Source organism: Aedes albopictus, chromosome 1 (genome assembly GCF_035046485.1).
Source record: "Aedes albopictus strain Foshan chromosome 1, AalbF5, whole genome shotgun sequence".
Lineage (NCBI taxonomy): Eukaryota > Metazoa > Arthropoda > Insecta > Diptera > Culicidae > Aedes > Aedes albopictus.
Window position 1 is genome coordinate 273609796 of NC_085136.1, and position 13306 is coordinate 273623101.

At 42.1% G+C, this 13306-nt stretch overlaps 2 protein-coding genes across 2 annotated transcripts in view; one reads left to right on the forward strand and one right to left on the reverse strand.

Annotated features, from left to right (window-relative positions):
- Positions 1–1512: 1512 nt before the first annotated feature.
- On the reverse strand, positions 1513–3296 carry LOC115259596 (AP-1 complex subunit gamma-1-like). Its single transcript, XM_029860317.2, has 2 exons — positions 2745–3296; positions 1513–2686 (listed from the first exon to the last, which is right to left on the reverse strand). Exons 1-2 carry the CDS (start codon positions 2786–2788, stop codon positions 2389–2391), a joined length of 342 nt encoding a protein of 113 aa, XP_029716177.1. The 5' UTR covers positions 2789–3296; the 3' UTR covers positions 1513–2388.
- A 4847-nt stretch (positions 3297–8143) lies between these two features.
- LOC109429313 (cyclin-G-associated kinase) overlaps positions 8144–13306 on the forward strand; it is a 37438-nt gene continuing 32275 nt past the window's right edge. The window contains exon 1 of the mRNA XM_029860438.2: positions 8144–8560. Coding sequence (XP_029716298.2) covers positions 8425–8560 — 136 coding nt within the window. The 5' untranslated portion in view covers positions 8144–8424. The remainder of the gene's footprint in view (positions 8561–13306) is intronic.

Sequence of the window (13306 nt, forward strand, 5' to 3'; positions counted from 1 at the left end):
CGTGCCTATGTGTGAGTGTAAAGAAGTGGGATTGTATGATCGACTGAAAGATTGTGGATGTATTTATTCGGTCGGTACAGTGCAGGGTAGTAGCACACGAAAATTTGATCGTGCGATCATTCTTTCGGCGAATGTGGTAAGACTAAGTCACGCGTAAGAGGAAGGAAGAAAAAAAATGGAATTAAGGAAGGTAAGCTGGATTCCGGCGGCCATTTGGACGGTGGTTCCTCGGCGGAACACGACACTTAGGACAAGTGGGTCCAGTGAGTGGTTTTGTCGTCATCCCAAAGCAATGGTGATGCTATTAGTACGTGTGTCGTGTGGATTGCCAGCTGAGAGGCTTATGTGCCGTGCACCAAGTCTCCGGAGGGCTGATCGACCTGGAGGAGAGGCCATCGAATAAACATTTTGGTGCAGAAAGCTGCTGCTCGTTGCGAAGGAATTCGGCCCAAGATCGAAGACGTTATGGATATATATAATATCGTGTAGAATGGTAACTGAAATTCACTGACTATCGTGATCCTGTAGTTACAATGAACTTAATTTCAGGACAAGGAAGTACGCCGAAGACGTAGAACTCAACAATGCCAAGCACATCAGGACCCACTACGTTGACGGAAGAATACGGTGAATTCTACAAATCCCTGACCAACCAGTGGTAGGATTATCTGGCCATCAGACACTTCTCCGCGAGTTTCTCCATTGCAAGTCTCCGAACTCTAAGCAAGTCTCCATCAAGAAACTGATCCTCGGCTACTTAATATTCGTCAATAGTGTCGTCGACTCCAAAGATTTACTGGAGATCTCCCGCGAACTGCTGCAGAACAAGATCACGGTCATCCAATAGAACTTAGTAAAGGAATGCCTGAAATTGTTCGAGGAAATCGCCGAAAATAAGGAGACCTATAAGCAGGGGGGGGGGGGGGGTGGTGACACTAGTTTTGCCAAGCCACAATATCCCCAAAAAAGCCGAAAAAAGTCGCTAAACGCAAAAGTTTTGCGGGGTTTTTCATCTTTTTTCGGGATATTTCGGCTTGGGAAAGCTAGTGTCGCCCTCCCAGCCTATAAGAAGTTCTTCGATCGGTACAACAAGAATGAAGCCGGAATGCACGCCTCTAACATTGACATGGGTGTTGGCATACGCGCCAACTTGTGATGTAGTTGGAGGGGGGCGAAGAGATGCCCCACCTAGATGCAATATAGTTGCTAACTGCCAATTTGCCGTTATTCATAATCGAAATATGTAGAAAATAAAGAATCAATCAAAATAAAACTACATATGAAACTATTGCTTATTAATCAAAATCTTGTTCGAAAAGTTTACACATAGGCAGGTATCTCAATCAAATCATGATGGGGAACACGGGCAGTATGAGCCTTGGTATGGGCAACCTAAGGATGAAACCTCATAACTTTCTAAATACGTACAAATAAAAAAACTGAATTAATCCACCGATAGCTGTGTCATTTGGGTTTGTATTTTTACCTGTTGACAAATAAATAAATGATGGTGATTACAGTACCCTACCGCCGTATTATTTAGTACTAAATTTGGCTGTAAATTTTGTTTTCTTCCAAGAGATCTCAAATTGATGTACAAATAGCTGAAAAAATGATTGAGATTCATTAAGTTTAACAGGGTGACTTTGGGGGTATTATCGGCAGGTTTATTCCATTCGTCATACGGTTTTGTCGGCAAAATTGCCTGAAATTTGGTCGTATATGATTCGGCTTGGATGGTCAAGATTTGATGCCAACTTTGAGTTCAATAGGTTTAAAAAAAACCCAGGACGAAGAGCACAAAACGGCAGGGAGTACGTACGTTCCCCTATATCCCAAATGGTCAAATTGCTCCGAAATACTACTTGTAACGAAACGGAAGGCTCAATCGAAATAAAATTGAATTTTTAGTGTTGTTGAGAAAATCAGATCTACATGACATCTCCAAAATACCGAACCCCCTTCCCGTGGACAAGCAGGGACCATTTCAAAACATCCTCCTCTCTTTAAAGTATCCACGTAGTATATGGACGACCCCTTGGTGCATTTCGGATAGCTTTCAGTTCCCAGCGTCCCAGTAAAACCCAAGCATGGTGCTCTTTATTAACATTCAGCAATAGCCAATTATTAAGTATTGTGTGTAACAAAAATTGAACTGTACATATACGGGTGGTCCACCCGGGTTGGATACGATGCGGTGAAAGGTGACGGAGTCGGTGCATGTGGTTTGCACAACCTGCGCGAGAATATCTTTCGATGCATCGCCTTGGAACCGTCCGGATCGTTGTGGTCGTCAGGAATGAACTGCTAACGAATACTCATGTCGTTAGGGCAGATAGTCTGCTAGGATTAGATTCTGTAGGACCCGCACCAGCTTCGGACAATCTTTTAGAAGTGATTCTGCATGTCACGGCTCGCCTCCCTGATTTCCGTGAGGAGGGAGACGCCGGAGATATGATACCGATTGTTATTTTTCTCGTGCAGCTGCGGTTGCGTTGCCGGCAGGAAGATGTCCATCAGCTCCGGTACACTTTTCAACATCCAAAATGCGAAGAGGGCAGCTTTTATTATGATGTAGCCAATGACCACATCAGTTTTTTCAATCACGCTGGTCAAATCACGGGCCATCTCCGGCGATTCAATGACTCCCAGAGACACCACGAACTGGGTCGAACTATTCAGGTCACTGTTAATTGAGGAAATGATTTTTTAGTAAAACTATACGATAATCTGAACTAACTTACCCGATCCGTTTGTCTTTGGGACTTGAGCTGGAACTGGCCGTCATTTTGAGGCAGTCGAGCTGGCAAAATTGATCTGAGTAGCCAAGCGAGTGAATGCACGGAAAGCTCGATTTCTCCACACCGTCATCCTTTCGGAATGTACCGTGAATGTGTTCACCAATATCTGCTCCTCTGGAAGCGTCCGAGTGGCACGGTTCTGTCGAATAACGCCAGGCAATCCTTCCAAATCGCTGTTCCCAACTAGAAATCCTCTACATAGAGATGAGCGGAAGTTACATATGTCGATTCGGCAACGCTGTTTATTTTGTTTACAACAGCTGCCAACACTTGCTACAAAGTTAGATGTTCAAACTTTGTGCGTGACTTCGTTGTGGTTCAAGTTGTTTTGTTTACATTTTCTAATTATGGTAGAATTTTTTTCAAAATTTTGTTGAAATAGCGGAGAAATCGAAGAAATCTGAAATTTATTGCAAAGGTGTTACGCTAATCATATCGGCAGAAGTGAAACAAGAAGTAGCAATGGAAGTTTTTTCGACAAGTGCAGCAACAAAAATGTCGTCATAAGCATGAGCTTTTGAAAGCAGAATTAATAAATTTTTGTCTTTTTACAAAACTTACACGGAAAAACGAAAGTACCCAAAAGTGAGTTCATCCCACCCAACTTCGAGGTTGCGTGCGGGAAGCCAATTTTGAGTTGCTGGAGTCGATGTTTAGGTAAGTACCCAAGTAACCACAAGCATTATATCATTGCACGAATTAGACTGAATATCAACATTTGCAATGCGAAATGCAGTAATTCCACATTTGTCATGCAATAATCCTTTAGATTGGCATTATCAATGTAATGATGCATTGCATTTTTCTTTACATTACACGCAAAAAAATATTCCCGTTAGATGTACGTGATTCATCACTTGAATTGAAATTTGCTTTCCTTATTCCTAGTTTATCGGATTCCGATAAAAGCCTCTAATTCATTGGTAATCTCTACGTGATATTCTCATTCGAGCTACATTTTATCATATTCATGCTACGTGATTGGTCACGTAGCACTCCAGCTTTAAGTGACTTTCCTGTGTGAAAACTACCAAAATCAACATGGCGCCGGACATCCTCGCAGACCTCTGGACATTAGTCGCATTTTTCGGAGATTATCAAACGTAAGTAATCGAAATAAATAATAAATGTACTTTTCAAACAATTACATCAATTATTCCAGAGTGTGATATTGGACTTAATAATCTGTTGACGCTGTCCCTGCAGGATTTGGAAGTACTTGGAGCGAACGGGTACGGATTGATCGTACGAGATACTTTTTGCGCGTATCAGCTCGCGGAGAAAACTAAACGTAAGTTCTCGTGCGTAAAATATTTGGTTTTCAAATAAATTAATTATTCATTAATTCTATTTTTAGACAACCCAGAATGCACAACTGATGCTCAACGGAAGTACGCTTCAAGACTTATTGGAAGCGGTGGCGTCCGGTTTGTTACATGCAGAAAAAGCGATAAGAATTTGTGATTAGAATAAGTGTTTATTTATTTTGTTTTCTTTTTATTTATAAACTGCTCAATAAACTGAATGCGTTTATTTATCAAGTGCATTAATCCGGGTGAAATCAATAACAAAATACTCCATGATGATAAATAATATCAGTAAAATCCAGTGGTAATTATTGGAGGTTCATGTTATGATAATCTGGCAGCTGTTTAAGATAAACTGGAAAATCACGTATTTGTTATCTGACAACTTTTTACATTGAACTAGGATCTGGCTGGCTTTGCATTACCGGACCCCCAAGTTGATTTTACGTGAAAAATACAGTGGAAAAAATCTATGTATGCTTTCACGTAAACCTAAGGTGAATATTATTTTGGGTGTAGGGTTCATTAAAAGGTGATATAAGATAATTCAATAATTCAACACTGCAAAAACTGAATAAATGCAATGTACAAACTAACAAAGTTTGCTCTAACAATACAATTATAAAAGCTTGACTCTAATGGTAAACAAATGAAATCAAGAAGATTGAACAACTTTACGGTCAGCTCCATCAGTATTCAACATTTCTGGTTCGACTCCCGACGCTCCCGACCAACTTAATCCCCATTTGAGCCATCGATCGACGACAGCAAAACCTTTTTAGAGATGACCTTTTCTCTTTTCTGTAGGCTGCTATCATATGCCATAAATGATGGAAATCACAATTAGCATATGAGCAGTGTGCGAAGGGTGTTTTAATCGTCGTTTTAGTTTTCTTATATTGATTAAATATCTTCTAAAATGCATTATTTATTTATCAGAATATAATGAATTACTGTATTCTATTACATATGACATAGTCGTTTTGCCTTCTACTGCAATGATTGAGACAGAAGATCAGTTTCCTTTTAGTTAATGGAAAATCTGTTGTTATCACTGCAGCAGAAACGGTCCAAGGCAACAAGCGCGATGGAACTCATCTAGCGGTCTTCAACACTTCTGGTTCGACTCCCGACCCGGCGACAAAAAATAATGGTTAAAACAGTCACGTGTGGGGGGCATCAGTACCGTCGATAACAAAACGGTGCTAAAAATAGATTTTTGTTTTGGTTTTTCGTGTTGCACGTATTAAGCATGTGCAAATGCAAATATACAGCACATGCATTTATGTTACTTTAGCAATGGCTGTCAGCGTGCTGCAATATGTGGCACTTATTTGATTTTAGTGGGGCCCTTTTCGACTTTAATATTGCTTCAATGAGGGGTTTAAAGCAATGCAGCATTATATTCACAATTTTAAATATAAATATAGGGCAAAATTGATGCACTTATATACGGCTTCGTGGTTACTTGGGTAGTTTGCATTTAGGCGTATACGGCCAAAGAACCTAAAGTCAAGGTTCTTTTTACTCAACCGTCAGTTAAAATTACTCAACTTTCGGTACTGTGCCACTTACTCAATTTTGGCTTCCCGCATCGAACTCTCAAAGTTGGGTTGTTTTGCTATTCACTCTCTGACAACAATAAAGAGAGCGAATGAAACAGGATGCAAAAAAGAACTCAAAAGTGAGTTTAAAAATACTCAAATTTGGGTTCTCTTGTTTTTCAGTGTACATATGCCGCCAATTTCTCGATGTTAAAAATAAATAATTTTAATTTAATTAGTTCCGATTGCAATACCGTTCAAACGACGGCTTTCTACGAACGATAAGCATGTTCATTTGGCTTACACTTTGACAGTTCTCTCTGCACGATTGGCTCACAATGGCCGCCTCCGCAGATCTCTACACGGAACTACAAATCAACCCAAATTTAAGTTCTTTTGACGCAATCCCGCACCTCCGTGGAATTACTCAAATTTGCGTCAAACAGCGATAGTGGTCACTAGGTAAATCTCATTTGATCGCTGCAAAAAATTTCACCCAGTGGTAAGTTATTTTCACCCAGCGGAGGCCTTATTTGACGCAAATTTGGGTTTAGTCAAGATAACCCAAATTTGGCTTCTTCCACGGAGCCGCACGGATATGTCGGTGCTTCTCTCTTCGTTTTTGACAACATTCGTGTGGGGTGAGGGAGAAAACAACCCAATGCTGAGTAAAAACTATAAGCTGTTTAGCCAAATTTGAGTTTTTAGAACTTATTCTTTGGGTTTAAATATTTTTCAGTGTATAATGTAGGATTACTATTCCCAACGGCTTTGGGATCGCTTGACACTGCCCCTTGTTTACCATCAACTTTTTCTTCGCCACCCCCACACGCAAGTAAAAAAAACCCCCGGAGCTTTTCTGTGCGCAAGTGAAGGAAGGAAGATCGTTTTCATTTTTTTACGAAAACGTCAACGCAAAACCCTGTAGGAAGAAGTAGTGCGACCCAACTCAGTTATGACGTAAGAACCGAAGAAGTTGTTTTGTTAAATTTTGTTACTTAAGCCAATTCAATTTTTTTTGACGAAACAGCTGGGCGTTATCGGTGTTACATAAGTCTTTATAGCGGATAAACGACGTAACGGTAAAAACATACCACTGAGTAGATTGTTACTTAGGTGATTTTTTTAATTTGAAATGTAGAAATATTTGAGTAATATTTTTCGGATATTATACCGCATTTAGTTCACTACTGGACTGCGAACTGCGACATTATAAGTGCGAAAACGTAAATAAAAGTGCGCGATTGCATCAAATCAGGTTGATGTCTTCGGCGCACTATTTCTTCAATCTATGGAGAACAAGTGCTCTGAAGACACCGAGTTGATTTCATGCAATCGCGCACTTTTATTAGCGTTTTCGCACTCGTGAAAACTAGTGCGATAGTCCAGTGGTGAACTAAATGCGCTATATTAGAACACATACTAAGGAGATCCTAAGCTACCATATAAGGCAAAAATCTGATTTTTGTTTATTTTGTTACTTAGGACGTATTGAAAATTTGCTCTTGATTTGATGTTACATAAAGAAGAAGAAGAACGATGGTGTTTTGAAAAAATCCTATCCCTATAACACAGTGGAAGTTTTTAAAATGCCCTCATAAAATCTAAAACAAAATCTAATTAAAAACGGTTTGATGTACGGTGTTAGACTTTGAACGGACTACAAATTAAGTACCTTATCAAGAAAAAAATGTTAAATTTAAATTTATACGTTCAATATGTAGTCCGTCCAAAGTTTAACTCCGTACTTCAAACCGTTTTTAATTAGATTTTGTTTTAGATTTTAAAAAGGCATTTTAAAAACTTCCCCTGTGTTGTAGGGATAGGATTTTTTCCGAAGACGGCTAATAACAAGACAGACAGCTCCCACCCCGTAGCAGGTGACATGGTTGAAACGCCCTCAACGATTCACAGGAACATTAAAACATAGACTAATTTCATTAAAATATGATTGTGTGCGTGTGCATAATAGAGTTAATAAACTATAGAGGACGAATGTCGCTGCTGTTCCCTTTGTTCTCGTTCGCAAACATCCCGGGTATCTATCTGTCAAACTGCATACTTTTTCGCTTTGACACTTATATCCCTGCCTATCTTCGCCAGCAAGAGATGTTGCAGCGGCGACGCCAGCGACATTCTCCCTCTATAGTTTATTACCTCTATTGTGTGCATGCTAATACGTACACGGAAATTGTAGCATCGCACGCACACTCATTCATTTCAAGTGGTGAATTAAATTAGTATGGGAAAAAACCGATTGCAGCGCCACGCTATTGCCACTTGTGTTGCCGTTAAATTCCTTACACAGTTTCGGAACTGGACTTGGATGTCTGTTCTCTGTGGCCAATTGAACGCCAGATTTGTATTCGTTAGAAAATTTTAGCGTGAAGTCCTTGAAATATTTCATTCGCCTGAAACAACGGAAACAACTGCGCTGATGTCCACTCCCGCGTATGTCGACATTTTCGACGCAATCGACCGAAACCCCAAACTCTCCACAAACCATCAGTCATCCGCAGAGTACGAAAGAGTCATCACTCTGTTCCGTCTGTCGCGTACGAAGAAAAAGAGGTGGCGTAAAAAGTGAAGTGGCCAGCGAAGAAAGTCCTCCCCGAATCTTTCTCCGCTTGCAAAGTGACTCAAGCTGCCAGCCAGGAAAATACCAGCGCAGAACCAGTAGTGGTGGTCATATCGGAACTGTTGTGTTGTTGCTGCGAAGTACCGTGTTTCCGATCCGACGGCGGTGGTGGTGGTGCAGGCACGACGACGACGATGAGTGACTTCCTGAAATCGGCGATGAATTACTTCAACGCTGGCCCCAGCGTCGGCGGCCAGGACAACGAATTCGTCGGTCAGATCGTGGAAATATCCAACGTCAAGCTGCGAATCAAGCGCGTTATCGCCGAAGGTGGGTTGAGTTTTGCGCTGCAAAACGGGGGGAGGAGACTATTCGAACGGGAATTCTGTGTTCGGTATCCTCCTCCCTGTAATGCGATAAGAAAAAGTGATTTTGTGTGCTGCGGGGGAGGAAGCACTTTTGGAAGGAGTGAAAAATGAGATTCCTGCTGCTTGTGTAATACGATATGATGCAGCTTATGAGGGGCGAAAGGGGTGGTGAAATGTTGCGCTGCCAAAGTTTTATTCCTTGCTCAGTGCCTTAGTAGAGGTTTTATCGGTTTTATCTCGAAAGGAGGTGGCGAGGCGGGCTGTGCAAGAAAAAAAAATGAAGATCTAGGTTTCTGACACATTACGGGTTTTTCTCTGTTCGGGGGAAATGTCAAACGTCGAGGCTCTCTTGCTTTGTGTCTGGAAGAGGTGTAGAGTTTCTCTCGCTCAAAGTGGCTCTCTGTTATTGTTATGTGGCAGTTTGTTTTCATTTTCGATTGTTTTATGTTTCTACACGGGGAAAAATTTCTACTCAGTGGCTGAGTTGGCCTTACTCAGAAATCGAAAAATCCTTTGTTTTCTTACTCAGTTTCCGTTAAAAGTGGGACAACCCATTGCCAATGAGTTGTCCCACTTTTAGCCGAAACTGAGTAAGAAAACAAAGGATTTTTCGATTTCTGAGTAAGGCCAACTCAGCCACTGAGTAGAAATTTTTCCCCGTGTATGCTGTCGTTTGGTTTCTTATTGGAATTTCTTCAGGGGTTTTCAGATCGTGCATCGCGACGCAAAACATCGATTATTCTGCCTCACCGAGAAAAAAAATCTACTCAAAATTGAGTTGGATCCGACTCAGTTTCGTTAAAAGTGGGACAACCCTAAAACTGAGTAAGGTGTAGACAACCCCCCCGTAACTTGACAGATGAGCTCAGTTTCGCGTACCTACTTGCAAATCGCAGATGTCGCTACTGTTCGTAAACAACGGGTCCATCCTTCACTGAAGCAACAATTTTTGTCCATGCGAAAACATCTTTTTGTTTCGTGATAAGTGGAAGCCAACAAGAGGCTAGCGTTTCGTATCAAAAGGACGTATTCAACAGAAGCGCAAAAACTAATGTTCATTAAATTGAAATTATTTTGATTTTTCTTTTTGTCGTTCTGAGAAATGTAATAAAAGCACATGTTTAAACGTTCTTGCATATCTTGCATTGCAGTCCCCAGCGCATACTAGACCAAACCGACGATCAAACTCGAAAAAAAAACATCCGCGAATGATTATTTTTAACTTCCATTTTGGCTTTGCCGCAAGATATGTAGCTGTAAAACGTTAGCATAAGTAACCTAATTTATTACTTGCTAATGCTTAATAACCGTACTAGAAGAAAACATGAGTTTCTTATTAATTTATGAAAGCCGACTTTTTTGGCTTTACCCGTTGTATAGATATAATGTTCGCTTCTAGTAAACAAATTCATCATGCCGCACTTAATTTGCATTTATCTACCACAAAAAAGGGGAAACAACAAATTAAGGTTTCAGTTTAATGTTTTAATATTTTTTGTGCGGTTTGTTATTGTCTGTTTTCGTCCTTTTCAAAAGTAGCGCTTGCCGCTTTGAATCTGACAGTACCACCCGGACCAAAATTTTTAGGTACGCTGACGTTGTTCGGCAGCTGTCAAGAAGCTCCCGGGTTGGGTGTAGCTTACTCAATTTTGAGTTGTTGTTCTACTCGATGAAGACTGAGTAAAGTCAACTCACGGCATTCAAGATCGACCGTGAGTTGCTTCTACTCAGTTTTTTGAGTAAATTTGAAGCAATTTCTTTATTGTTGCCGGAACATCCTTTCAGAAAAAGATAATTTACGACATCGGCAGGTGGTGATTTTTCTGAACAAATTCTAGCACCACTAATTGCCGAAGTCGTAAATCACTTTAAGCGGTCTTCTCACTTTACCGGGCCGGGACCGTGCCCGGCCCCGGCCGTGCCCCGGTCATCTATTTCTTCCTAACGATATCTATGGTGTGCATCTCATTAGCCCGGCCGGGGCCCCACCGAGCCCCGGCACGGTGTGATGTGTGCCCGGTTCGCAATCGAGAGATTACTCTCTGGTCTTTGAGCACTGGCAAATCAGTCCATGGTTCAACCGTGTCTTTTATTTTCCGCAGGAAAGCAGTTCTTGATTGGCTCCATAGGTTACCCCAGTACTGACGGCAGCTGGATTTGATCCATCGTTTAAGGTCCATGAGCGGGATGCTGTCAGTGTGTCGTTCACGGGCGTGACCGGAGCCAGCGAGACGATCGGCTTTTTCATTACCCTGAACACCGCAGTGTCCAGGGATCCACGTGAACACGGTATCAGCTGGAGCGTTCATAAGTATACCCTGGATCCAGGGGTGTGTCGGTGTATCAGATTGAAGCGCCGATATGACGCTCGCAGAATCGGTCAGAACCAGTATCGGGCGGTCAGATGGCGTGGTAGCAGCGATGAAGGCTGCTGCTGCTTCAGCAGAGAAAACTGAGCACTGTGGAGGAAGACTCATGCTGACCGGCGGGATGTCGCCTGATACACCTATCCCGACTCCAAGATGGGAGAGCGATCCATCAGAAAACCGGTGAGCAAAGTTCGGGTAGGAGACACGCAAAAGTTCAGCGACCGACCTTCGTAGAGCAGCAGAGTTACAGCCGGCGGAGAAACTGTTTTTTATCCGATTGTCAATTTTCGGCGGTACGGAATGCCAACTCCTGTCTCCAAGCCAGTGGAGCTTTGCAACCGGAGGGAGATCCATGTTGGCTACTGTGTTTAGAGCTCTGTTCCCCTCGATGAGAAGAAAGACTCTGTCATCGCTCGTGTTCTTGCTGGAGAAGGTCGCACTCTTGATGCAAAGAGCTGCGAGGATAAATATCTGGAACGGTAGCAGACCAGCCTCTACGCAGGAAGACTCTGCCGGAGTTGAGGGTAGCAGTCCGGAGATCAGTCGAACATATGAACTGTATACGGGGAGGTGGACCGTTCCGCAAGAAGTGTGAAGTGTGCCGCATCCCAGCCACAGTAGAACATGTCCTTTGCGTGTGTCCCATCTACGAAGGCCAACGTCAACTCCACAACATCGCTGGTAATATTGGAGAAGTCCTACGGGACGATCCGGATACCATCAAAACACTGTTCAAGTTTCTCCACGATTGTAACTTGTATGAATTAATTTAACAGCTCTCTCATTCGTTCATTAATTTAGTGTGTTGAACTAACATTAAGTTAAAAAACACAATAATAAAGAATAAAAAAAAAAAGGTGTGATGTGAAACACGCCATAGTAATCGAATGTAAGAAATCGATGACCGGGGCACGAAAATAGAGATAAATTCCACCAACATTGTGATATGTTGCTTCCTTGCAGCCGCTGCCGTCCGCCATGAGTAAACTTTTGTTTTGCCTTTTCGTCTATCTCCGGATCTGACAGTTTAGAACATCGATTCGCTCAATCTTCACTCAAAAATGAGTAACCAATGGTAAACGCGATCAACTGAGTAAAAGCACCTCATTTTCATCAAGCGAGCTTACTCAGTTTGCGCCAACTCTTCGCGGTCGACGAAACTGAGTTGTCGTTACTCATCGACTGAGTAGAATTTTTTCTCAGTGCTCCAAATCGTATTTTTATTATGTCCGCCATTTGGAAGGATATTAGCATTAGCATTAAGCAAGTCGTACAAACTGGTTGTGAGGATTGTCTCCTTACCTTCCGTTACCAAAGCACAGATATTTGGGGTTGATTATTGCAGACTACATCTCGAATTGGACTATCACGGGGCCGGATCACAACGTCCGAGGCCATACTGTCCCGGTCGTTAAGTCGCGTTTTTTTGCGAAATAACGTCCAAAAGTTTGGATGCGTCATAAGATCCTATGTGCCTTCTTTCCTTGGACTTCGTGACATATCTGCATGTTTGGCCGTTATGCCCCGGAAAAATGCGCCATAAAGTCCTGGGACGTTTTGGCCTCGGACGTTATGATACTGCGCCGACTATCACACTTTTTTGGTATGCCTAAAAAGTGTGATAAAAGTGCACATTTGCCTCGGATCGTCTCGACGTCTTCGGTGCACTTATTCCTGCCTTTACAAGGAATAAGTGCACCGAAGACCTCAATTCGATCCGACGTATCCCTGCGCTGTAATCACACTTTGAAGGTGTGTGCACACTATTGTGTCAGTCTAATTTGAGGTGCAGTCAGCAATACTGACTAAGATAATATTGTTGGAGGCTAGTCCACCATGGCCACGCAGGCCATAGCGAGGCTAGCTCCGTCGATGCCTGTTTCTTAATAATAAATAAAAAGAACGCGAGACATCTTCCATCAAACTAGACGGCTGCCGACTGATACCTCAATCAGCAAACGTCGCACTCTTTATTCATTCCAGGTATATACAATTTGACTATCTTCTTTAATAACATCATACCTACGCCAACAAACCTCGCTCCAACACTCCAAACTCGTACCTGAAGGTTCGACGATACCCGAGCGTTCAACGCTACCTAATTTCCAACAAATATTGATGCAATCTGCCAACAGTCGAGAGCTGTCCTGGCCACGTCCATGCAACAGCTGGGGATCAGAAGGCCGGCTTCAGAGGCACGTTATCCTCCATTTGGGACATTTGTAGGGGATTTTGATGTTTTGTGGCTTTTGGCGTTCGATCGGATTGAGGATTTGTTTTCTTCATACTTGTATTTTAGTTGCTTTAAGGAAACTGACTATTTGTTTCATTTCCATTTC

Bases quoted from the DNA above. Each gene is read 5' to 3' on its own strand.
- LOC115259596 (XM_029860317.2), bottom strand. From the start codon at position 2,788: ATGACGGCCAGTTCCAGCTCAAGTCCCAAAGACAAACGGATCGG. The intron at 2,687-2,744 runs GTAAGTTAGTTC...CTCAATTAACAG, and splicing joins CCCAAAGACAAACGGATCGG to TGACCTGAATAGTTCGACCC.